The sequence below is a fragment of the Bubalus bubalis genome, chromosome 1 (genome assembly GCF_019923935.1).
Source record: "Bubalus bubalis isolate 160015118507 breed Murrah chromosome 1, NDDB_SH_1, whole genome shotgun sequence".
NCBI lineage: Eukaryota > Metazoa > Chordata > Mammalia > Artiodactyla > Bovidae > Bubalus > Bubalus bubalis.
Window position 1 is genome coordinate 11,573,411 of NC_059157.1, and position 25,682 is coordinate 11,599,092.

The 25,682-nt window shown below is 46.1% G+C and overlaps 1 protein-coding gene across 17 annotated transcripts in view; it reads right to left on the reverse strand.

Annotated features, from left to right (window-relative positions):
• Positions 1–510: 510 nt before the first annotated feature.
• TACC1 (transforming acidic coiled-coil containing protein 1) overlaps positions 511–25,682 on the reverse strand; it is a 129,058-nt gene continuing 103,886 nt past the window's right edge. For all 17 annotated transcript variants that reach the window (XM_044930672.2, XM_044930466.2, XM_044930694.2 and 14 more), the window contains 7 exons: positions 16,166–16,291; positions 14,349–14,425; positions 12,949–12,992; positions 11,541–11,701; positions 10,165–10,271; positions 6,534–6,654; positions 511–5,309 (listed from right to left, as the gene is read on the reverse strand). In XM_044930672.2, the coding sequence (XP_044786607.1) occupies positions 5,241–5,309; positions 6,534–6,654; positions 10,165–10,271; positions 11,541–11,701; positions 12,949–12,992; positions 14,349–14,425; positions 16,166–16,291 (705 nt within the window). In that variant the 3' untranslated portion in view covers positions 511–5,240. The remainder of the gene's footprint in view (positions 5,310–6,533; positions 6,655–10,164; positions 10,272–11,540; positions 11,702–12,948; positions 12,993–14,348; positions 14,426–16,165; positions 16,292–25,682) is intronic.

Genomic DNA, 25,682 nt, shown 5'->3' on the forward strand with positions numbered 1-25,682 from the left:
TCCTTGAAGCAGAGAGTTGGTCTGGTTAATGCTGAAAACACTTTTTCCTGATATTAACCTAGGAAAAAACAGAAAACATCATCTCTTTTCTGTGGGCCGTGCTGCAATGTTTACACGGTTCGGGCTGACCCTGTGTCCTTCAAGAGCTGGAAAGCTTGGGGTGACTTAGGACTTTATAACTTGACATATGCCGGGGCAGACAGGCAGTCTGTAAGCAAAAGCAAGAAGTACCCGGTCAAATACTTTGTTTGCACAGATGCAAAGGCATGGAAATTTATATGGCAAGGTCCGAATTCCAAAATTCGTTTTTTAATTAACACACCCAACCAAATGCATAAAACCTCACAAAATGAGTGCAGTGGAAATGTCTTCTTTTCTATTTTTAGACTGAAATATGGAGCCCATAAAAGCGAGGCTGTCATGAATCTTCATGTTTGGGGATAAAGTGACTTATAACCGTGAGGGTGGAGGCGGGTGGCGGCGGTAAGAAGTCTCTATACAAGCCACATCTAACAGTGGTAAACAGTTTTTATTCAGGCAATGAAACATGGAAAAAATATATTAGTAATCATTATAATAATTTCATTTGTGTGAGTATAACTTTTACAAATATTTACCTGACATATAAAAGGGAAATCACTTGTGCATATAAAATTTACGTTGATGATTATTCCACACAACACAATCCTGACAGCAGTAGTCAATGCAGCGTTAGATTCCTCCGGACGAGGCTCCTCACACACTTCATGGCACCCATGGGAACACAGTGGAAGCAGATGTGCAATTAATTAACATTTACTTGTTGGCACATTAGTAAGTACACAGGGGTGTCTATTGGCAAAGACACACTTGCTACAAGCGACACTGAAAAGTTTGCAACCTCTGAGAAGAAAGAAATGCCGGGACCCTGTCTCACTGGGCAGGAGGGCCAAGCGCGAGGCTGAGAGTGTGAAACCTGCAGAGCACCCCGCACTGGCGGGGGGGTGGGGAGTGGGGAAGGTGGTGGGGGGTGCTTTCAGAGCTCACATTTTTATATGTCCCCTTGAAAATTATCCAGAGAGCATCACTTAATGGCGGGACAGGGAGATACTTTGTGGAGCATGTTTCAGATGCCGCTAAAAGGCAGAGGGGGAGTAAAGTGGCATTTTCATGATTCTAAAGTGACAAATGGGTACTGGGAAGGTTCAGGCCACACCTCAGCGCCGTGCCTGGCCTTTGCCGCCTCAATCAGCGTGCTGGATGGACGACTGCCATGGCCAGCGTCACTCGCCCCATCTCCACGGTACAACTATAACCAGAGGGTATGTACAGATGTTTGTGTGTGTGTATATATATATATATAGTAGCTGTAACCATATTATAGTTAATAAAATCATTCCTTAGGAATCTTGTTAGTCCAAATCTAACTGCATGCTAAGAGGCACAGAAATGGGATTGCATTTGGATGAAAAAAACTATGAAAAGTGCAATCTTTAGTCTCCAGAATGCTAGCTCTGGGCACTAGGGAGGGAGTCTTCCCCAGAAAGTGTCATTCATACGACCTTCCAGAGGAGATCCTTAGAGAGTGGGCTCTATTACGTCTATTCCTTTGCTTTTTCTACATGGGAGACTCAAGGTTTGAGACACAGACTGCTTTCTTTAAGTCACTAGGATCTGGAGGCCAGTCAAACCTTTTTGTACAGAAGTCTCCTTGAAATACTTCTTCATGAAAAGCTTTGAAGAAGATGACCCTATAGACCTTTGGCTTGACATTCTGGGATTCCCAGACTGTTATTTGTTCTTTAATAAGGAAATAATAATCTGCCATCTTTTCAATTCTTCAGAATATATACATCTTTACTGTAAAATGCTTTGCCTGAATCACTGAATCCTTCCAACGTCTAGTTTCTCTCGCCCCAACAAGAGGATAAAATAAGAAACCACCCGAGTCCAAGAGCAAACCTGCACAGTCAACAAGCTACAACGAACACCAGTCGTGGATGATTCACGAGACAGCAATGAACCGCAGCAGAAGACCAAAAAGGGGAGGCAAAAGGGGCGCTTTAGGGATCTTACTCCACTACAAAAGGACACGCTGGATCATTTCCAGTTAGTGCACTCAGACTCACCACACTCCTGTTCCTCACAACTCGGTTCTGAGCTTCAGAGTCATCGAGTCCTCTGTTACCTGTCAGTACAATGACTGCTTCCCTCTGGCTGCACCGAGTCAGCCCAGGCATATCTGGGGCACTTCACTCTCCCAGCTTATAACCAGTCAGGATGAATCCGGGACCCAGCTAAAAAGTGTCTAGGTACTTGTGTGAGAGTTGCAGAAAGCGTGGGATGGGAAGAAGGGTAACTGGCCGGTAAGCAGATCTGACTTGAGCCATCCTCCAACACACAGAGTGAACCTCTGCTTGGACTCCACGCCACCTGGGAAGGCCGCCAGGTCCTCGGCGTTCTCACCGTCAGGCACCTCCGCACTTCCTAATCTGGGCTGGGCCCGAGGACGCTAGAAGCCATGAGCAAAGAGGGCTTCTCATTGTTTCCAGGAGCATCTCCAAATAAAGTAAATGTCATGAGGTCTGTCAATGACTTAGCCAACCAAGTGACAGACTGAGGAGTCTGGTTACATTAGATCCTCCAGTTAAAACACTTTTAGGTAAAGACTAGCTACACTTTGGCAAACTCAAAAATTAAAAAACAAAAACAAAACACGGCTCTGGATCAAGAGCCTCAAGCAGACCACTCACGCTCCCAACCACTGTCCAGGCCTGCGGCTTTTTCTCATTTCCCTGTCATGTTTGTCACGGGGTGAATTACTGCCCAATTCACAAGTAATCTGGCCCACCAGTGTTTTGAAGCAAAACTCTAGGCTACATTCTTATTCCCCAGAGTAGGTCTCTTTCCCTTATTTTTTTAAATAAACATACTTCATTCTGCTCAGTATATTCTCTTGATGTGATGGTTGTACACGCTACATTTTTCTTCCTGCAGGAAGACCGTCCATCCACTAAATCAGAAGGAAGACGATTTCCTTGTAATGGCCATGGCAGAGTGGCCAATGGCAAATGTTACTTAATGTGGGCCTTTTCGCTTTCCTTGCGCAGTGACTTTACTCGGTAGGGTCTAGTTTCTCAGGGGTCTCTTCCCACCAGCATGCTCAGGAAGGATTGTCATCACCTCTGTTTCAACACAGCTACTTTTTCCTCTTTCTACACAAGCAAGAAGCCTAAAACAAGAGGACTGTGGGATTCTAATGGAGACTATGATAATAAGCCTTTCATGTGTCAAACAGAGCAATACGAAACAAGTAAACGTGGGTACGTCACCAAAACACAGCAGCAGAGAGGTTTAGCAACGTTTCTTTCTGCAAAACTGCGAAGTGAGTTTCTCTAGTCATGAAGGGTTGGAAGAGGGTATGGTCACACCGCCTGAGATGCCTGCTCCTCCAGGGCCAAGGCTATACAGCAGGGCACTCGCTTCAAACCACGGGGACTGCTTCCAGGGCCCAAATGATTGTCACACCACTTCTCCAAACACAGAGCATTTCTGCTGTTCTGGTTTGTTGTTGCTGTTTTTTTTTTTTGTACAAAATGTTAAGACAGTAGGCTTTAAAATACAGCCTAAGCACCAATTATGGGAAATGCATATCAGTAAAACGGGACTTCTGGCTTTAAAAGACATTACTGACCTCCCTGGGGCTAAAGATTGCACCATGCGAACAGTACATGGCTAAAGAAAAGGTCACCTTAAGAGAGCGAGGGGGTCTCCATGAGGCACACTTCACTGCTGAAGGTGGGCCATGCAGTAGTTTTACAGGAAAAGTACCACAACTTACGTGCACTGGAGATAACACACGTCACCATGAAGACGCTCCAGGTGTTCAGGTTAAGACAAAAGAGCGCTTTAAGACGCCTGCGTGGATTTGGTTTTGCCTATCGAATGGGAGGGGGTTCACACAGGAAATTTCCATTTGGGAGTAAGGTTCCCCGCCACTCTGAATGGAGTCCAGGAACAGCTTGAGGAATCTGGTTTTGTGAGTAGGGGTCTGCTCCCTCCGCCAGTATTCAAATGGCTGTGGTTTAAAAATACTCAAAATGCACTGATTTGGGGAGTGGCTCATGTGATTTTCCTGCCCGTTTGGTTGAAAATTCTAAATTCTACTATCTTTCAGCTTGAAAGGATTTTTTTTTTGGGGGGGGGTGGCCTTTGGGGAAAAAAAATCTGAAGAATAATTCATCACACTTGAAAAAATCCAACTGCTGCTTTACCTTACAGTTGCTAATGGGGTTCATTAAAGAAGGTCGTCTAAACCTTTTATAAGCAGATTTCCTTTGCATATTTCAAACAGAAAGACAACAGAGAGCAAATGTAGACTCTGTAGCAACAAACTGAAGTAGAGGGGACTGACGGCTCTAGGACTTGGCGAACCCCAGTTGTGAGGGAACGAAGTAGATCCCCCAGGTCCGAGAACTAACCCCAAAGGGGCAGCGGCATCCAAGCTGAGGGCCATCCAGATGGGGGGACAGGACGCTGTGGCCAAGAGTGCCCCCCACGTGACACCTGAGTCTGAGGTTAGGAGCCATGCCACACATGGAGTCTGCAGGCTTCACCTCTTCAACCCCCCAAATTCTGCAATTGGGATTCTAAGCCAGGACTCTGTTTTCAAATAGGGTTTTACGGTTTATGGAAATATGCCTTTCTGTAGAGAAGTTCTTACTTGACTATGCTTCTGGGGGGTGGGGGAAACAAACCAGCATCATGTATAAATATGCACGTATGTGTGTGAGAGAGTGAATGTGTCTATAAACAGGTACTCAACTGGAAGTAACAATAGGCCAAATCATCTCCTCAAACAAAACCACTAATATTGAAAATTAAATGTAAAAGATGTAATAAATAAACTTAAAAAAATCAGGTGGACAGGATATGGTCCCAAGTAATAGCCATCAAATCATAAACTGAACGCACCTGGGCAAAGTAAAGATGACTTTAAAACGAACCAAAGATACAGAATCCTGCCCAGAGCCCATCGACAGGATGGTCGGGCCACTCTTTCCACATCTGCGTGATGAATCCTCCAGCGTTTACTTGGGGTGGGCGTGTCGGCAGCAAAGCGGGACAGGCAGCAGTAGGCATGTGCTTTCATAAAGTTTTTTTTTTCTCTGCAAAGGGGCAATTATTCCTGGATAAGGCAAGATAATCGTGGTCACGAGAGAAGCAGCCGAATGCAGATCTGCTGAACTTACAGGGGAAACTCAGTCCGTCTTTCCCAGCTTGGCAATCAGCTCGTCGCAGATTTTCGTCAGTTCTTCAATTTCTTGGTTCTGAAAAACAAACAATGGGATGATGCACTGTATGTCCCAAGATGGAAGGATTATGGTGAAATCGTCCTTAGACTGCCCATACCCTCTCTAGGCACCTGACTCAATGGTTCTTCACTGTTCTGCATCAGAAACCCTTTTAAAGAAAGTTTTTTGTTAGTCGCCTCAGTTGGGTCCAACTTTTTGTGATGCCGTGGACTGTAGCCCGTCGGGCACCTCTGTCCACGGGGACTCTCCAGGCAAGAATACTGGACTGGGTTGCCATTCCCTTCTTCAGGGGATCTTCCTGACCCAGGGATCAAATCCCAGTCTCCTGCATTGCAGGCAGTTTCTTTACTGTCTGAGCCATCTGGGAAGCCCTTTAAAGAAAGGAAGGCTCTATACCTTCTCCCCTAGGAAATGGTCATGTGTTCGCCAAGTTCTGCTTAGACTGAATAAGGGGCAAGTGTAATGACTGACCCTCTAAAGTTTGTTTCTCAAATTTCCTTGTTATCACGAGAATTACTTGGGGTATTTGTTAGAAATGCCAGATATCTGGGCCTCACTTGCTCCATCAGCATCTCCAGGGACCTGGAGAATGCCAAGGGCCACCGTCTCTGGGTTTATCAGACCCCTCAATAAAATCCCTGCCCTGGTGGAACAGATGCCACAGGCCTGAAAACATGTTTGGAAACACAGTAACAAAAACAGAAGAGGCACAAAGAATGAAGTCTAAGAATCACTGGGCAGCGTGGTTTTTGCTTATGTAGCCATTTCTAGACCGTGGCACCGCTGACATCGGGGCAGGAGGGTCTTGATTATGGGGTGTCCTGTGCACCTTGGGGTGTTTGGCAGCATCTCTGGCCTCTACCCACGAGATGCCCACAGCATCTCCCAGTCTAGACAACCACATACACCTCCAGATTTTGCCTAGTGGCTCCTGGAGGGCAAAATTGCAATGAAGCGGGACAATAGCTTCATGTGTTACAGAAAAAAAAAGTAAAGAGAAAAAAGGCAGCCTCGGAGCCTAAACCTTTGATCCACTGAACTTCCATGAATGCAACTTTCCCTCTGCCCCGCCTGTGGGCAGGTCCCACTCATGCTCCCCTCCTTTGTCTCTACTCGAGTCAGTGGACTGAAGCGTCTGAGCAGAGAGACAAGGTTCCTTCATCCAGATCCAAGATGAGGGCGCCACAGCGGAGGAGGAAAACCAAAGGTCTCCTGGGCATGACATCCCACCCCTCGTACCTTCTGCTGAAGGGCCCTCTCCAGGGACTCCACCTTCATCTGTTCCTTCCGGAGCCCCGCGTGGAGAGCCGCGCTCTCAGCCTTGGCTTTTGTTCGAACCTGAGCAATCTCCTCATTGGCTCTGTTATGGAAGGAAGGGATAAAAAAAACAGAGTTTGTCATCGGTCACGGTGCAAGAGCCAGGATGCTAACAGCTGCCATATGTGACACAGGACTAAGTCAGCTGACTTCACCATAGAGGGAAGATAGGAATCAGTGAGCTACAGGATTCAATTTTAATTTATAAAAATTTAATTACACATAACCGCTGAGATTTCCCTGGTGCAAACTACTGGCAGAATTCATCTCAAGGCACACGGTGCCCTTCAAAATTCACATGCCACCCAGGAGTGGAATCACAGGCCAGTTTCTACAACAACCTTAGTTTTTTTTTTTAAAACCCAGTACAACAGTAAGCAGGATCTTTGTGGATTAACACAGCTAACAAGTCAGGATACTAACTGTTGGCATCTATGAAACACAGACTACAGGCAACTTTATTGAAGAGATGCAAAAGGAAAATTTAAAAGCCACAGATGTCATTTGATAAACAGCTAATTGATGAAAAGATGCTAAAAACTCATTGTAATCAGAGGTGTGCAAATTAAAACGATAAACTTTTAAAATGTATCAGCTTGGCAGAAATTAGCCAGCATGATCTTGGCCTGCGTTGGCCAAGATGCAAGGTGCTGACAGGGAAAGAAAACCGGCACAGCCCTCTCTGTGGATGCCGTGTGGCAGGAACTACCGCGTGCCTCCCGCCCAGCGAGTCCATCCTAGCAATCTCCCCGAGGAGCACACTCCCCAGCACCACGCTGAGGGCACAGGGTGTTTACTGCCACACTGTTTGCAACAGGAAAAGGGTGAAATGCCCGTCCACGAAAGGCATGAAATAGTCTACAAACTAATAATTAGATTGAGCAATATGTTCTAACGCGAAAAAAAAGGGCCATAATATACGATTACGTGAAAATAGAAACCTGTATAATACTGTATTATTTTTTTTAAAAAGCCCAAAGCCATTGGGTAGTATTTGTAAAGGCTCATAGAAAAGATTAGAAAGATGCAAAATAAACCTTTAATACCAATGCCTCTGGGGGTGGGGAGGGAAAAGGGGAACTTACAAGGCTTTACAAACAGGAAGGTGGCAGAATGTACAAGGATGTATTACTCTTTAGTTAAAAAATACAGTTGGGTACATCCTTCATAGATCCTTTATTCCCCAGAATAAATTGCAAATGCATCAGATTTAAGCATAAAAAAATTAAGCCTTATTTAATAACCTATAATGGAAAAGAATCTGAAAAAGAATATACATATATATAGCTGAATCACTTTGCCTGAAACTAACACAACACTGTAAATCAACTATACTTCAACTGAAGTCAAAACAAATTTTAAACAATAAAAAGAAAACTAAGCCATTAAAAGTACTGGAAGGCAAACATGGTAAAATGTTTTACATTGAGCATGATGAAGATCTTTGTCACTATGACAGAAGATCCTATAGCTATAAAAGAAATGATTGAGAAATTACACTATATAAAAGTAAATTTTTGCATATCAAAAAACACTATGGGCAGAGCCAAAAGGTAACAAACTAGAAAAATTATTCACAACTCATATCACAACGGGCTGTCATCTGCAATATATTTATATTTAAAATACATAAGCTGACACTAGAAAACCAGGCAAAGAAGTCATTCACGGAAAAGCAAATATATGTATGCGGCTGCTGCTAAGTCGCTTCAGTCATGTCCGACTCTGTGCGACCCCATAGACAGCAGCCCACCAGGCTCCCCCGTCCCTGGGATTCTCCAGACAAGAACACTGGAGTGGGTTGCCATTTCCTTCTCCAATGCATGAAAGTGAAAAGTGAAAGTGAAGCCGCTCAGTCGTGTCCGATTCTTCCCAACCCCACAGACTGCAGCCCACCAGGCTCCTCCGCCCATGGGATTTTCCAAGCAAGAGTACTGGAGTGGGTTGCCACTGACTAAATATATGTATGCTGCTGCTGCTGCTGCTAAAATATGTTCAACTTCACTCATAAAATACATATGAATCAAAACTACGTTGAATAAAAATGCTGTGTTGCTTGCCAAAATAAAAGAAAAAACTCAACTAAATTGAAATAACCATCTTCCGCTGGTTAGATGTTTCGAAAACCTGAATCCTGATCTGTTGGTGAAGCTGCATGAGAAAAGAGCTGCTTTCACACACTGCAGGGTTGTAAAGTAATAAAAGTCTAACAAGGGCAACTGGACAATATGATCACAATTATAAACCCATAAATCCCTTTGCCCAGCAGTTCACATACAGGGATCTCACCTGCCTCCCAGACGATAATCGTCTGAGGTTGGTTACTTTACTGCAGCACTGTTTGTAGCAGAAGGTGCTGAATAACCTAAGTGTCCAACAGGCAGGACTGGTTAAGTAAAGGATACGTTCCGTCAACGGAACACCAGATTAAAACATAAATAAATAAAGAGGCTCTTCATGGGTTGACACAGAAAGATTTCCAAAATAAACTGCTGAGTGAATAAAGTGAGTATGCTACCATCTGTATATTGAAAAAAAAAGGGAGTCTCATCACATTAAAAAAAAAAATAGGACTGTGATAGAGCCTCAGCCAGCTCGATGGTGGTGCAAACGTAGTGCATCAAATCCACACTGTACACCTCAGACTTGCACGACGTCACTCACAGCCCAACACAGCTGGGCTGGGGGGAAGAGGAGGGGGAGTATGTCTGGAAGGGTAAAAGGATGGTGATTTCCTGGGGTGAGGGAAGAGGTGGGAACTCCATGGGGGGAGGACGGGGTGGGAGGGAGAGACTGTTATCTTTCTATTCTTTTAAAAAATTTTCTCATTTTATATCGAGGGACAGCTGATTAACAATGTTGTGACCGTTTCAGGTGGACAGCAAAAGGGACTCAGCTATACTCCCCAAACGCCCCTCCCATCCAGGCTGCCCCATAACTTTGAGCAGAGTTCCCTGTGCGGTACAGTAGGTCCCTGTTGGGTATCCGTTTTAAATAGTCATGTGTACACATCCATCCCAAACTCCCTAACTATCCCTTCCCCTCACCCTTACCCCCAGCGACCGTAAGTTTGTTCTCTAACTCTGTGAGTCTCTTTCTGTTCTGCAAGTAAGTTCATCTGTATCATTTCTTTTTAGATTCCACATATAAAGGATGTCATATGATATTCCTCCTTCTCTGTCTGATTTACTTTACTTAGTATTCTCTTTGTTCTTTTTACTGTTTGAACTAGAGGAAGACTTCACCTATTCAAAAAAAAAAAAAGAAAGAAAGAAAAGAAATGAGCTGATTTACAAAACAGAACCAGACTCACAGACTTAGAGAATGAACTTCTGGTCACCAGGGAGGAAGGGCGGAGGGGGAGGGACAGACTGGGAGCATGGGACTGACAGGTACACAGTGCTTTATTTAAAATAAAATGTCTTTCCAGAAAAACAAAACGACCAAAAAAGCACACACACACAAATGCAAAACAGTAATTCTTTTTTTTCTTTCCTCTGTCAGTCTTCCTACAACAATATGAAAAATGAAATTCTTCCGCAGAGGCTCTTACTTGTCTAGTTTTTCCTCGGCGTGGATCTTCAGGGCCTGATACCGTTGCTCTTCTTGTTTAACTCTGGCTAAGTAATCCTGAGCACATTTTTTCAAGGCTTCTTCATTCTGTTACCAAGTGACAATTTAAAAGGAAAGAAACAGGTCATTTTGTTTCTCTTCTACTAGTAACCCGCCATGTGTCAAGAGCTTTCCTTTTTTAAAACATGAGAAAACCTAATTACATTCAGATGCCTTCAAATAAGATTCCATGGTACTTTGAAAAAGGCACAAATAATTCCCACTGAGGAAACTGTAGATAACATCATGCATTAACTTTCAAATCAGATAGTGAGTTACACTGACACACCTGCTTCTGAAGTGTGCATGCCTGTGATACGTCGCTTCAGTTGTGTCTGACTGTGTGTGGTCCTGTGGACTGTGGCCTGCCAGGCTCCTCTGTCCACGGCATTCTCCAGGCAAGAATACTGGAGTGGGTTGCCATGCCCTTTCTCCAGGGGATCTTCCCCACCCAGGGATCGAACCTGCGTCTCTTATGTCTCCTGCACAGGCGGGCAGGTTCTTTTCCAGTAGCACCACCTGGCTTTAGGAAGGCCAAAGTTATTCAAAACTGAAGGGTGCAACTTCCCTGGTGGCGCAGGGGATAAGAATCCACCTGCCAGTGCAGAGGACATGGGTTCGATTCCAGGTCGGGGAAGATTCTGCATGCTGGGGACCAACTGAGCCCGTGGGCCACAGCCTCTGAGCCCGAGCGCAGCAACTGCCAGAACCCACAGGCCTACAGCCCGAGCTCCACAGGAGGAGAGGCCGGAGCACTGCAGCCAAGAGTGGCTTGCCGCAATTAGGGAAGGCTCAAGCAAAGCCACAAAGACCCAGCACAGCCAAAAACAAACAGAAAAACTGAAGGGGAATCTGATTCCTGTTTTGGACACACTGGATAGTCATTTTTATTTTAATATGAAAAAAAGAACGCTCACTGCTATAAATGTGTCTTTAGTGATGGTGAGTGACCAAATTAAGTCAATATGCCCACTTACACCTAAATCTGAAACTTCATACTTCCTTCTTTGATACCTTCGGCTTGAATTTTTCAGTGCTATGGCTTGACTCCCTTTTACTTTTGACAAATTGGTGAATGATCAAAAAGAACATTTCTAGAACTCTCCTAAGGTCTGAGGGCCCCAGGTTCTTACATGCTGTGCCACACTCTGGTCGTGTCCAAGGCTTGTTGCCCTGACTGAGAGAAAGGATTCAAACATGCCACCCAGGGTCCCTGATTCCCTGTTTCTGGGCCACCCACACTTTGGGCACATGAGTTTGACGACCCATCAGCAAGAAGACACACAACCAAGGCGGCAGAAGGCAAAGGACAGGTACCTTCTTGAACCCTTCCAGGACGCCCTTCAGGTTCTCGTATCTCCTGAACAGGTCGGAGAGGGACCTTTCCACCGAGTTGAGGTCGGCCAGGGCCTGCTCCTTTTCCATGGTCAGCTGCTGGAAGCTCTTCTGAGAGCTCATGCTTGTCCTCTGTTCATCTTCTGTGAGTCACGATCAGAGAACACGAATTTACCCAACAGTTCACAGCTGCCCTCCTGAGCTGCGAGGCAGTACTCTAGGGGGGTTGGAGGAGGGGAACCCAGCAAGGAAGGTGACAAGTTTCCACCCTGATACTCTGGTGCGGGAGACAGGCAACAGGTGACGGGGAAAAGAACAAAGCAGGGCAAGAGGGTGGGGTGCCTTTTATATCAAATGGCCTCTGTCTGAGGAGTGATGCGAGCAGAGACCCAGAGGAGCTGAGGGCAGGAGCCATGCAGCTCCCAGCTGTCAGGTGGCGTGGATGGCATGAATGATCTCAGCACTTCGGTTAAATGCAGAGAGACCTGAAGTGACTTGGGGAGTCAGTCTTTACAACAGCGGCTATAAGAGGTTCTAAATTCAATGCAGGAGGATGAAGCGCTGTCCTTTCTAACAGCCCTGATGGGTCTGACGCAGGGAAAGCGGGACCTGCAGTGGAGTGAGGCCCAGAGACGTCCCACCGGAGGGGGTGGGGAGAGGGGTGGGAGGAAGGACGTGGAGAGGCCACCCACCCTGGTGCTGGAAGTGTTCATCGTCTACAAGGAATCTAATCTTAATGGATCCTCAGTATTTGCAGATTCTGTATTTGTGAATTTGCCTGCTCACTGTAATTCCCATGTCGCCTCCAAGTCAAGACGTGCGTTGGGTTCCCGGCCGTTCAGGGGCACGTGTGGGGCGGCAGAGAACTGGGGTGACCAGCCGAGCACATTCTTGCCTAAGGCTGGACCAGGAGATGCTCTGCCATGTTGCATACTGCCAACAAGGACCCTATTTAGTCTACTTCGGGCCTTAATTTTGCATTTTTGTGCTTCCTGTTGGGGAATTTTAAATGGGCCCCAAGCCTGGTGCTGTGGGGCCGTCTTGTGTCCTAAAAGCTACAAGGCTGGAGGTGTCTTGGGGGAAAACACACGTGAGATGAGCTTAGTCCGGGTATGAGCTCAGTATTCATGAAACGACAATACACCTTAAATAAGGTTATGTATTGACAAAATTGTGTGACCACAGGCTCATAGGCACCTGCTTTGCCTTCCTGAGGATCAATGGGTTAGAACTGCCTAATTCAGTGTTTGTGGCAATTTTATAAAAACAAGAACTGCATATAATGAGAATCAACTGTATCTCAGGGATGGACAAACTGAGAGATTTATATTTTAATTTGAAAATCATCTTTGGATCCTGAGGTTCATATTCTACAGAAAAATTTCCTTACCAATCATTTGGGCAATGGTCTTCTCATACTCAGCCACAATTTTCCTTAAACAAACAGACAAAAAGTCTCATCAGAAGAGAATATCCAGACAAGGGAAGTTGGACAAATGCTGCCCTAAACAACGAAACACAGTAACATGTACTGACAAACTCACATAACCCAGCTATGTGCTTTGGGGTGCCCCCCTGCTTTTTTAATATTTAATATAAGATTTGTTAATGCTCAGAAAGGCTTTTCTCAAGGTTCTGTTTAACAAGGCGTGCATTTTATTTGGGCTTCCCTGATAGCTCAGTTGGTAAAGAATCCGCCAAAACAACTGCCTTCATTTTTCTTTGCACCTTTGTGAATGACGCCTAGGCAGTCCATGAATTCTGCTTAGAGAAGTGACTCTTTTACAAAACGAGTTAATGATATCCTGGCGGCTCCTCCTAAGAGGCCTGATCTGAGTTCAGGCTCTCCTGGCCCCAAACCACTCTTACAGGCAGTGGGTCCCCTGTGATTCAGTTCCAGGTTTTATTTTATTGTCCTAATTCCAGAAGCATTTTACTTATTCAAAGTTATTTAAAGATCACCCTGTCCTGTTCATGAGGGAAAAGTGCAATCTTTTCCTGACCCTCCAGTGATGGGTGCCCCTCCCTGAGACCCCTGGTGAGAAGAACTCTGGTCCTCACACTGACCAGGCATCCAAGTTCTCATGAAGGCAGCTGAAAGCTCCCTGAGATCAGGGGCTGTGCCTTCCTCCCCAACAAGCCGGCACAGGGACCCAGCAAGCACTCGAAACACCAAATAATACAAGAGCCACAAACTAAAGTGGACCCATTTAAAATGTTTCATCCAAGTGCCCACTGAACAGTCCGTAAATTATTTATGCCCCCCACTCTTTGATGCCATTTTTAGTTATTTCGCAGCTCCTAAATGTAGGAGTGAATAGTAAAAGCAAAGAGAGTCCAAGTTAGTCAGTCAGCTTTGTTTCCTGTTAAAATGCTTTTTATACTCTACCTCGTGGCTATGAAATTTGAAGCTACCATGTATAGTTCATTTTAGGAAAGGATTATGGATTTTAATGCCTCCATAACTAAAGATGTCAATAAATCTTATTACTCTGTATTTCGAATGGGTATTTTTGCACAAATTTGTCTTTTCAAAAGACAAGGATTCTGTGGGTTCTGCTTACTTGTCACGTTCTGAACAACCCAAAATAAGCTACCACATTTGAATACAGTAATTGGTCAGCAATCCTCAGGAAATGACCTTACCCATCACAAATTAAGGTGCAAACAGCAAAACCCTCAAGTTCTCAAGAGCTGGTTCTATGTAAGCAAGTACTGTCATCCCTTCCTTTGCACTAAATCTAATAATACATAAAGGGACCCACCCCTCCCTCAAACCTCCAGTCTAACCTCATCTCCAAGACTTCTTGTCGGGTTTCTTCGTATTTTTTCTTCCATTCATTTGCTTCGATCTCTTTAGTGATTATCTAGATTATAATACAGACAGAGCTTAGTTTTACCGGCTCAGTCTCTTTACAGTTTGAATTCAAGACTAGAGCCTGAAAACAACACACAGCCAATGTTCATCCCAAGATATTCAATCTACATTGGGAATAAAAAAACTTCAACCTCTGTGTGTATTGCACACAGACACTGGGGAAATGTCAGCCACATAAGGATGCTGGAATGCGGTCACCAGGGTGAAGGGGAGGAGAACCTCTCCCAGGAAAGCCCCAGGTGGGAATTACCATCTCTGTAAACTCCATGTTGGTCCAGGGTCTGGCTCTCAGCCTAGAACCCTGCTGGGTCAGGAGGCCAACAGCTGAGCCACTGGTCTGGCAGACTCCTCTTAAAGGTAAAGACGCCAGAGCTCCATTTTATTAGTAATTAGGCTGAGATATGAAACCATCACAGGATCAGAGTGGGGGGAGCTGGCCTGGACAGATAGTCTCTTTTTTGCAGAGCTTTCAGATTGAGTCAGAATAGGGCTCAGAAGGTCAGTGCCTCCAGGCAGAGGCACCCAACTCACGGTGGGCAAGATCCTGCTTGTTAGACCAAGACCCATATCCTACATTTGGGAGGCCCATGCTAGCTGGAAAGAAACACTCTAGATTCACGGTCTCAAACGCCTCTTCCCCTGCACAGGGCTCAGATGGGAACCTATTGTTCTCCTGTGATTATACTTCCCTGTGCTTCTTTCTAATTGGTACAATCTTTATTTTGGTGCCATGAAGCAGGATTTCAAGAACCAGAAGCCAGCCTCTCTGCTTCAGGGAGGAAGCAGGCACATCTTTGTTTTTTGGGCCACTCTGTACGGCACACAGGATCTTTTCTTAGTTCCCCCTGCAGGGGGGAAGTCTTAACCACTGGACCACCAGGGAAGTCCTAGCACATCTTTGCTTTGATGCATCTGGTCAGTGGTTATCTCATAATTTTAACTCTCAGAAGAAAGAAGACACTTTTCTCATTTACAAGACTTTGTGAAGCCTCCTGACCACAGCGTTTTGACAACAGGACTAGCTGACACCACTAATTACCAAAGTTACTGCTCTGTTTTAAAGGTTTGAAAGACCTAGGTCAGAGGTACTTAACCATTTTCATCACATTATAAAAATAAAATCACTACACCAAGGGAATTACCTTCTTTTAAAAAAGTGAAAGAAAAAAAAAAAAGTGAAAGAAATCCAAGAAACATACAAACCACACACATCAAACACAGCACAGAGGTGTAAGGGGAGAGTGGAAAAGAATTAATGGTACCTAACAAGTGACTTTCTATTTTCCAGATCACCCAGGAAAGGCCCAGCAGTGATCTGTTTCAAACAGAAGACGTTCAATAAACACGACAGAGGAAGTTGAGAGTTAATTAGCAATTTTATATTCCTACAAGTCTAGAATTTGAGGAACTTTTAGGCATGAGCCTATATCCTCTGTAAAACGAAGGGGTGCTGACTTAGTTACGTATGTGGGTAAAGTTGGGAAAATTGTGTACTTAAAACTTCAAGGATAAGCGATAAAGAAGTGTCCTGAAGTTCTCAAGGACACTTCCAAGTGTCAGCTTTGCCCCTTGGATACCAGAAGACCAGGACTCCAGCTCCAGGGAGCCCTTTATATGAGCTCTCCAGCTGGTGAGCAAGAACTCAAGCCAGCAGAGATGGAACCTCCCCACTGGCACACAGGCTTGACAAAGAAATGAGCAACAGTGGACGTGGCGGGGAAGTCTTCACCTCTTCCCTTATCAGGGTGAGCACGGCGGTCTTATCTGATTCACTGAGGCAGATGCCATCCAGGGGGCTCTCCATCCCGCAGGCCACGGACACGGGGGTCTTCTCCACCGGGGACTCCAGCAGTGCCTGTGGGGGGAGCGGGCGCAAGTAAGACATACGGGCCTCGGCTGCTGAACCCCAAGTACCCTTCAGCGACTTCCTCCTGATGAGAACGATCACATCCTTTAAAAATAGGTTGGAAGGGGGGGAAAAAAGCCAGCTCGGGGGTGGGGTGGGGAGGAACCAGAGACACTGATGTACAGAACAGTCTTTTGGACTCTATGGGAGAGAAGAGGGTGGGATGATTTGGGAGAATGGCATTGAAACATGTATAATATCATATATGAAACGAGTCGCCAGTCCAGGTTCGATGCACGATACTAGATGCTTGGGGCTGGTGCACTGGGATGACCCAGAGGGATGGTACGGGGAGGGAGGAGGGAGGAGGGTTCAGGATGGGGAACACGTGTATACCTGTGGTGGATTCATGTTGATATATGGCAAAACCAATACAATATTATAAAGTTAAAAAATAAAATAAAATTAAAAAGTAAGAAAAAAAAAACCCCAACAAATCTAGCTACAGTACGATCTAAAGAAAAAACCATTCTTAAAGAATGACCTTATGGTTGTGAGTGGGGGGAGGGGGAAGGACAGGGGAAAGGGATGGTTACGGAGTTGGGGATGGACAGGTACACACTGCTGTATTTAAAAATGGATACCCAACAAGAAGGACCTGCTGTACACAGCACAGGGAACTCTGCTCAATGTTATGTTGCAGCCTGGATGGGAGCGGGGTTTGGGGAGAATGTGTGTGAGTTGTTCAGTCATATCTGACTCTTTGCAACCCTGTGGAATGTAGCCCGCCAGGCTCCTCTGTCCGTGGGATTCTCCAGGCAAGAATACTGACTGGAGTGGGTTGCCATGTCCTCCTCCAGGGCATCTTCCTGACCTAGGGATCGAACCCGAGTCTCCTTCGTCTCCTGCACTGGCAGGCGGATTCTTTTACTTCTGAGCCACCGGGGGAGCCCTGGGGGAGAATGGAGGCGTGTGCAGGTGTGCCTGAGTCCCTTCGCTGTGCACCTGAAACTATCTCGAGAGTTTTAACTGGCTACGCCCCAAGCGCAGGCGGCTGAGACGGGTGCGCCAAGCGCAGCCGGGAGGAGCCACCCCACGGCCGAGGTCAGGGGCAGAAGCTGGGAGGACCCCATGCCCGAAGGGCGGCAGCCAAGAGGAGTTACCCCACATCCGAGGTCAGGGGCAGCGGCCGAGAGTATCAGACTGCGACAGCGCAGGAACGGCCGAGAGGAGCTACCCCACGTCCGAGGTCGGGGGGGCGACGAGAGGAGTTACCCCGCGTTGGAGGTCAGGGGCGGCGGCTGGGAGGAGCTATCCCACGTCCGAGGTCGGGGTGGGGGGTGGGGGGCGACAAGAGGAGCTACCCCGCGTCCGAGGTCAGGGGCGGCGGCTGGGAGGAGCTACCCCACGCCCCTAAGCCCAAGGCCAAGAGCGGCGGTGGGGAGGAGCAACCCCACAACCGAGGCCAGGGGCGGTGGCCAGGTGGACCAACCCCACGTCCAAGGAGCCGTGGCTGCGCGGGCGCAGGAGGGTCTAGAGGAGCTATCCCACGTTGAAGGTCAGGAAGGGCGGCGGTGAGGAGATACCCCTCGTCCAAGGTAAGGAGCAGCAGCTGTGCTTTGCTGGAGCAGCCGTGAAGAGATACCCCACGCCCAAGGTAAGAGAAACCCAAGTAAGATGGTAGGTGTTCCAAGAGGGCATCAGAGGGCAAACACACTGAAACCATACTCACAGAAAACTAGTCAATCTAATCACACTAGGACCACAGCCTTGTCTAACTCAATGAAACTAAGCCATGCCCGTGGGGCAACCCAAGATGGGCGGGTCATGGTGGAGAGGTCTGACAGAATGTGGTCCACTGGAGAAGGGAATGGCAAACCACTTCAGTATTCTTGCCTTGAGAACCCCATGAACAGTATGAAAAGGCAAAATGATAGGATACTGAAAGAGAAACACCCCAGGTCAGTAGGTGCCCAGTATGCTACTAGAGATCAGTGGAGAAATAACTCCAGAAAAAATGAAGGGATGGAGCCAAAGCAAAAACAATACCCAGCTGTGGATGTGACTGGTGATAGAAGCAAGGTCCGATGCTGTAAAGAGCAATATCGCATAGGAACCTGGAATGTCAGGTCCATGAATCAAGGCAAATTGGAAGTGGTCAAACAAGAGATGGCAAGAGTGAATGTCGACATTCTAGGAATCAGAGAACTGAAATGGACTGGAATGGGTGAATTTAACTCAGATGACCATTATATCTACTACTGCGGGCAGGAATCCCTCAGAAGAAATGGAATGGCCATCATGGTCAACAAAAGAGTCTGAAATACAGTACTTGGATGCAATCTCAAAAATGACAGAATGATCTCTGTTCGTTTGCAAGGCAAACCATTCAATATCACAGGAATCCAAGTCTATGCCCCAACCAGTAACGCTGAAGAAGCCGAAGTTGAACGGTTCTATGAAGACCTACAAGACCTTTTAGAACTAACACCCAAAAAGATGTCCTTTTCATTATAGGGGACTGGAATGCAAAAGTAGGAAGTCAAGAAACACCTGGAGTAACAGGCAAATCTGGCCTTGGAATACGGAATGAAGCAGGGCAAAGACTGATCGAGTTTTGCCAAGAAAATGCACTGGTCATAACAAACACCCTCTTCCAACAACACAAGAGAAGACTCTATACATGGACATCACCAGATGGTCAATACCGAAATCAGATTGATTATATTATTTGCAGCCAAAGATGGAGAAGCTCTATACAGTCAGCAAAAACAAGACCAGGAGCTGACTGTGGCTCAGACCATGAACTCCTTATTGCCAAATTCAGACTGAAATTGAAGAAAGTAGGGAAAACCACTAGACCATTCAGGTATGACCTAAAGCAAATCCCTTATGATTATACAGTGGAAGTGAGAAATAGATTTAAGGGCCTAGATCTGATAGATAGAGTGCCTGATGAACTATGGAATGAGGTTCATGACATTGTACAGGAGACAGGGATCAAGACCATCCCCATGGAAAAGAAATGCAAAAAAGCAAAATGGCTGTCTGGGGAGGCCTTACAAATAGCTGTGAAAAGAAGAGAAGTGAAAAGCAAAGGAGAAAAGGAAAGACAGAAACATCTGAATGCAGAGCTCCAAAGAATAGCAAGAAGAGATAAGAAAGCCTTCTTCAGCGATCAATGCAAAGAAATAGAGGAAAACAACAGAACTGGAAAGACAAGGGATCTCTTCAAGAAAATCAGAGATACCAAAGGAACATTTCATGCAAAGATGGGCTTGATAAAGGACAGAAATGGTATGGACCTAACAGAAGCAGAAGATATTAAGAAGAGATGGCAAGAATACACAGAAGAACTGTACAAAAAAGATCTTCACGACCCAGATAATCACGATGGTGTGATCACTCACCTAGAGCCAGACATCCTGGAATGTGAAGTCAAGTGGGCCTTAGAAAGCATCACTATGAACAAAGCTAGTGGAGGTGATGGAATTCCAGTTGAGCTATTCCAAATCCTGAAAGATGATGCTGTGAAAGTGCTGCGCTCAATATGCCAGCAAATTTGGAAAACTCAGCAGTGGCCACAGGACTGGAAAAGGTCAGTTTTCATTCCAATCCCAAAGAAAGGAAATGCCAAAGAATGCTCAAACTACCACACAATTGCACTCATCTCACACACTAGTAAAGTGATGCTCAAAATTCTCCAAGCCAGGCTTCAGCAATATGTGAACCGTGAACTTCCTGATGTTCAAGCTGGTTTTAGAAAAGGCAGAGGAACCAGAGATCAAATTGCCAACATCTGCTGGATCATGGAAAAAAGCAAGAGAGTTCCAGAAAAACATCTATTTCTGCTTTATTGACTATGCCAAAGCCTTTGACTGTGTGAATCACAAGAAACTGTGGAAAATTCTGAAAGAGATGGGAATACCAGAACACCTGATCTGCCTCTTGAGAAATCTGTATGCAGGTCAGGAAGCAACAGTTAGAACTGGACATGGAACAACAGACTGGTTCCAAAGGAAAAGGAGTTCGTCAAGGCTGTATATTGTCACCCTGTTTATTTAACTTATATGCAGAGTACATCATGAGAAACGCTGGACTGGAAGAAACACAAGCTGGAATCAAGATTGCTGGGAGAAATATCAATAACCTCAGATACGCAGATGAAACCACCCTTACGGCAGAAAGTGAAGAGGAACTACAAAGCCTCTTGATGAAAGTGAAAGTGGAGAGTGAAAAAGTTGGCTTAAAGCTCAACATTCACAAAACGAAGATTATGGCATCTGGTCCCACCACTTCATGGGAAATAGATGGGGAAACAGTGGAAACAGTATCAGACTTTATTTTTCTGGGCTCCAAAATCACTACATTTGGTGACTGTAGCCATGAAATTAAAGATGCTTACTCCTTGGAAGGACAGTTATGACCAACCTAGGTAGCATATTCAAAAGCAGAGACATTACTTTGCCAACAAAGGTTCATCTAGTCAAGGCTATGGTTTTTCCTATGGTCATGTATGGATGTGAGAGTTGGACTGTGAAGAAGGCTGAGTGCCGAAGAATTGATGCTTTTGAACTGTGGTGTTGGAGAAGACTCTTGAGAGTCCCTTGGACTGCAAGGAGATCCAACCAGTCCATTCTGAAGGAGATCAGCCCTGGGATTTCTTTGGAAGGAATGATGCTAAAGCTGAAACTCCAGTACTTTGGCCACCTCATGCGAAGAGTTGACTCATTGGAAAAGACTCTGATGCTGGGAGGGACTGGGGGCAGGAGGAGAAGGGGACGACAGAGGATGAGATGGCTGGATGGCATGACTGACTCGATGGACGTGAGTCTGAGTGAAGTCCGGGAGTTGGTGATGGACAGGGAAGCCTGGCGTGCTGCAATTCATGGGGTCGCAAAGAGTCGGACACGACTGAGCAACTGATCTCTGATCTGATCTGATGCCCCAATACAAAAATAAAAAGTAAAAATTTTTTTAAAAAAGGAAAAAACATTCTAATGAGTATCAGGCAGGTCTTAGATTCTCTTTTAACAGGTGACTTAGGGAAGTGTTCTTCTCATTCAAAAAGGAGAAAGTGTAATTATCTCAGAGGTCAGTCACCAGACAGTCATGTGCTGCTGCTGCTGCTGCTAAGTCACTTCAGTCATGTCCAATTCTGTGCGACGCCATAAACGGCGGCCCACCAGGCTACCCGGTCCCTGGGATTCTCCAGGCAAGAACACTGGAGTGGGTTGCCATTTCCTTCTCCAATGCATGAGAGTGAAAAGTGAGAGTGAAAAGTGAAAGTGAAGTCGCTCAGTCATGTTCGACTCCCAGCGACCCCATGGACGGCAGCCTACCAGGCTCCTCCGTCCATGGGATTTTCCAGGCAAGAGTACTGGAATGGGGTGCCATTGCCTTCTCCACAGTCATGTGCAGAAGAGAGAAAAACACCCGCTGTTACTATCCTGTGAACCTGGGGATCTCTGGGGATGACGTGGTCCATGGAAAAAAATTTCAAAACGAGCGTCAACCTTTTTACATACTGCCTCCTGTGAACTATGCTTTAGCCACTTTGGATGGAAATGTTTCTAAAATGACTTTCAGGCCTAAGCAGGCACAAATGGCGAAGATAAGTGAACACTGACCCCCCCGGGTCGTCGGGAAGGGCAGAGGCCCCGAGCACTGGCATGCGGATCCAGCGGTGCCGTCAGGGGCACAGCGTGGGGGTCTGGGCTGCAGTTCCTCATTTCAGGCCTTCCTGCTGGAGGTTTTAGCTCCTTTTGCGAACATGTCATCTTCTGAGGTGCCAGCTTGATTTTTTACCATAAACATGCATTCCTGGGAGCCACATGTGGTTAGGATTTTGTTTTTCACAGGAATGTGGAATCTGTACCACTTTTCTTCCTAAAAAGCATTTTTGAGGGTTATTTCCTCCTACCTATGTTAACTTTTTGTATAAATGGAGAAAAATCTGATCCAGTAACACCCAAAATGCCAAAGTAACCTGGGAATCTTAAAAAAAAAAAAAAAAAATTATTAGATTTAGGGTTAGGATTCTGGAAAAATCTTAATAATCTAAAATGTCAGCATGACTGACCAATTAGTTACTGATTATAATCGATCCAGTTCTCTGGTGTCTTGTTTGAATCAAATTTGAATAGGAAATCCAAGGTCAACTTAGACAAGGGGTTTGTAAACTTTTCAAGGTCATTATGGACTCATTCTCGATTTAGAAAACACTCAGACACACTCACACCATTTCTGCATACAGCTTCACAGCCATCAGCCGAGGGCCTAACACAGAATCCCTGGGCTAAGGTCACAGATATGGGAAACACCAAAGCCACAGGCTGGCAGTGCCCATTCCAGCAGCATTTGGGGGAGGGCGGCCCACCACCTGACAGAAGCCCGAGGTCCCCCAGAAAAACTCTTTATCTTGGGAGAGACCCGTCACCAGAGCCAGAAGGCATTTGCGGTCTGCAATCTCTAACAAAACGGTCCTTGTGGTGACCCCAGCTCCTGTATGAGTTCTCTGCAGCCTCCCACCACCCTGAGTTAGGCTGGACCCAGTGATGGTCATATAAGAACAGAAGATGGTAAATGTCACAGGGTGTCACTGGTTTACAAACAGGCTTCAGGCTGCAAGAAGGTCTATGGAGAAGCCACGTGGGGAAGTTCTGCCACGTGAGAGGGCCTGGAAGTGGATCCACCCCAGTCGAGGCCAGACGTGATCGCAGCCGGTGACAGACCCTGAGTCAGAGACACCCAGCCAAGCCGCCCCAGGATTCCTGACCCCAAAATGAGGAGATTGAGAGCATGTCACTTGATCACTAGCACACTGCACATCTGAGTCAGCCCCTTACCTCTTGTGCCACGCACTCCTCATCAAGAAACCTTCCCTTGGGGCCTTCCCTGGTAGGTCCAGTGGTTAAGAATCTACCTGGCAATGTTGGGGACTCAGGTTTGATCCCTGGTCAGGGAACTAAGATCCCACATGCCACGGATCAACTAAGCCTTCAAGCTGCAACTACTGAGCCCTCGAGCCACAGCTGGAGTCCAAGCACCAAAATGAAAGACCCCACGTGACACAACTAAGACCCAACGCAGCAAAAAACAAAACAAAACAGAAACTAAACAAAGAAACCTCCCCACAGCAGTCTTGCTTCCCCTGTGTGACTCGCCTACTGGGTACTGCCTACACTTTTGGTTTCTTGTTACACTGCTGACTTTAAATTAGTACATTTTACCTCAGTCTTTTGTCTTTCATTACTTCAACTCAGAGTTCCTGAGTCAAGTCAACTCTGGGAAACTGGCCCCCTGTGCCTTCCATGACCCTCATGTTAGCAAGAATTTGGGAAATAAGCCAAGTTTTCTTGGTAGGGAAAATATTTCTCTTCTGGAGTTCTGCATCTCAGTCATCTGCGAGGGGATAAATGAATTCGGCCTGCCTGCTTGTTTAACGACTTTGCTCTAACAGATGAGCTATCTGGAAGGGGCAGCGTTCTGTGCTGGAAGATCAGACAGACCTTCGACGGGAGTGAACACACCCAGAGGCGTGGGCTCTCCCTGGCCACCCCCGCTGCCTGGCCACACGCCACAAGCCTAGTGGCTCAAAATGCAATGGCTCTTATGAGGAATTTATAGCTGTGGCCCATTTTAGCTGCCTTTCCCGGTCCTCTAGGATTTATTTAGCTTTTTTACATTTCTCAGTCCTTCATAATGTTTCTCAAACAATACAAAAAGCCTACAGAATCTACCATCATCAGAAACTGGCCCAGACATCTCCTCCAGGGCTGGGCAACCTAGTATTTGTTTAATAAAGATGTTAAACCAATCAGATCATTTATCACTTACATCCTTCCAAAAGGGTCCTGCTTCACATCTCCTAGTCCTTATCCCCATCCCACAAAGCATCTACCCTTGAGGATCCATGAAGACCTGTCTACAGACAGTGGGGCCCAGGGATGTCTTGGCTGCAAGTTGACAGTGAGCACAGATGCTACAAAGTAACTCTCTGTACTTGTCCTAGCGATGGGAGAATCTGGGTTCCTCATCTGTCAGGCTCATCCCATTTGTCCTTGAACCTGTCAGAGCAGGGCCCGCCCTCCCCCCGCCCCTTCTAACAGCGACATACTGTGAACTCAACGTTTGAGAAGTTTAAGGTTTCTCTGAAAAAAATAATAAACTCAATCCTAAGTGAGAGATGCTGCAGACCAGCTGCTGAGAAGTGAGACGACTGTCCTCTGGCCTTAGTAATTTCACGCTGGCCGTTCCCCAGAGCTGGACGGAGGATGCAACAGGAATGCCCTTCAGAGCAACACCCAGAGGCTCACAAAGGCAAAGGCTAGACTGAACAGATTTCTCTCTCTTCTTTTTAATTAACTGATCTCTTTTTGCTGCCCTGGATCTTGGTTGCTGTGAGCAGGCTTTCTCAAGCTGCAGTGAGTGAGGACTACTCTTCGTTGCAGAGGATGAGCTTCTCACTGCGGTGACTTTTCTTGTTGCGGAGCATGGGCTCTAGGCGTGGGGGCTCAGTAGCGTGGCACACGGGCTTAGTTGCTCCCGGGGGGGATTCTTTTTTTTTTTTGTATATGTGTTGCCGAAGTGAGCACCTGGGTGGATTCTTAACCACTGGACTGCCAGGGAACCCCTGAACAGGTTTCTTACGTAGCGTTTTGAATATCTCAAGGTCTTTATGCAGTGCTTATTAAACATCCTAAGGAAGCAGATTAATTTCAGTCAGTTCAGCTGGGATTACTATTCAAAACTCATGACCCAGGACGTGCTCTTTGCAGGGGGTGCTGCAGAGAAACCCCCTCAAATCCCAGAGGAGTGCTTCTGTCGAGAAACAACTGTCCTTTGTGACGACCCTGATCCCTGTGTGCATGTCCTCCTCCTGCCTGGTGTCCACAGGCTCCTCCCCCGCCCCACGTCACACACTCTGCGCCCTCCAGGGAAACACGTGGGTCACGGCCCAACAGTGAGTCATGAAAACAGTTCCTGGAATAAACAATGTGCATTAAAAAATTGTAATGGAATAAAAAAAAAAATCAGAATGAACCACTGGAAGAAACGTGGGTACTGTCTTGTGCAATTTGTTTTGTAAAAATACAAATGGATGTGGAGACAGTTTCCTATGTATCTATTAGTTAAGATACAAAACATGGAAATTCCGGCAGTCCAGTGGTGAGGCCTCGATGCTCTCATTGCTGGGGACCCAGGTTCAATCACTGGTCAGGGAACTAAGATCCTGCAAGCCTATTGGAGTGGCCAAAAAAAGATGTAAACATGCAGTTTTACTGTGGATCAAGGTAAAGAATGTTTCCATGACAACGTCACCTACTCCTTCAGCTTCAACCATCCTAAGGCCCCTCAGATCTATTAAAGCCAAGCCACACTTTTCTTGAGCTCGTGC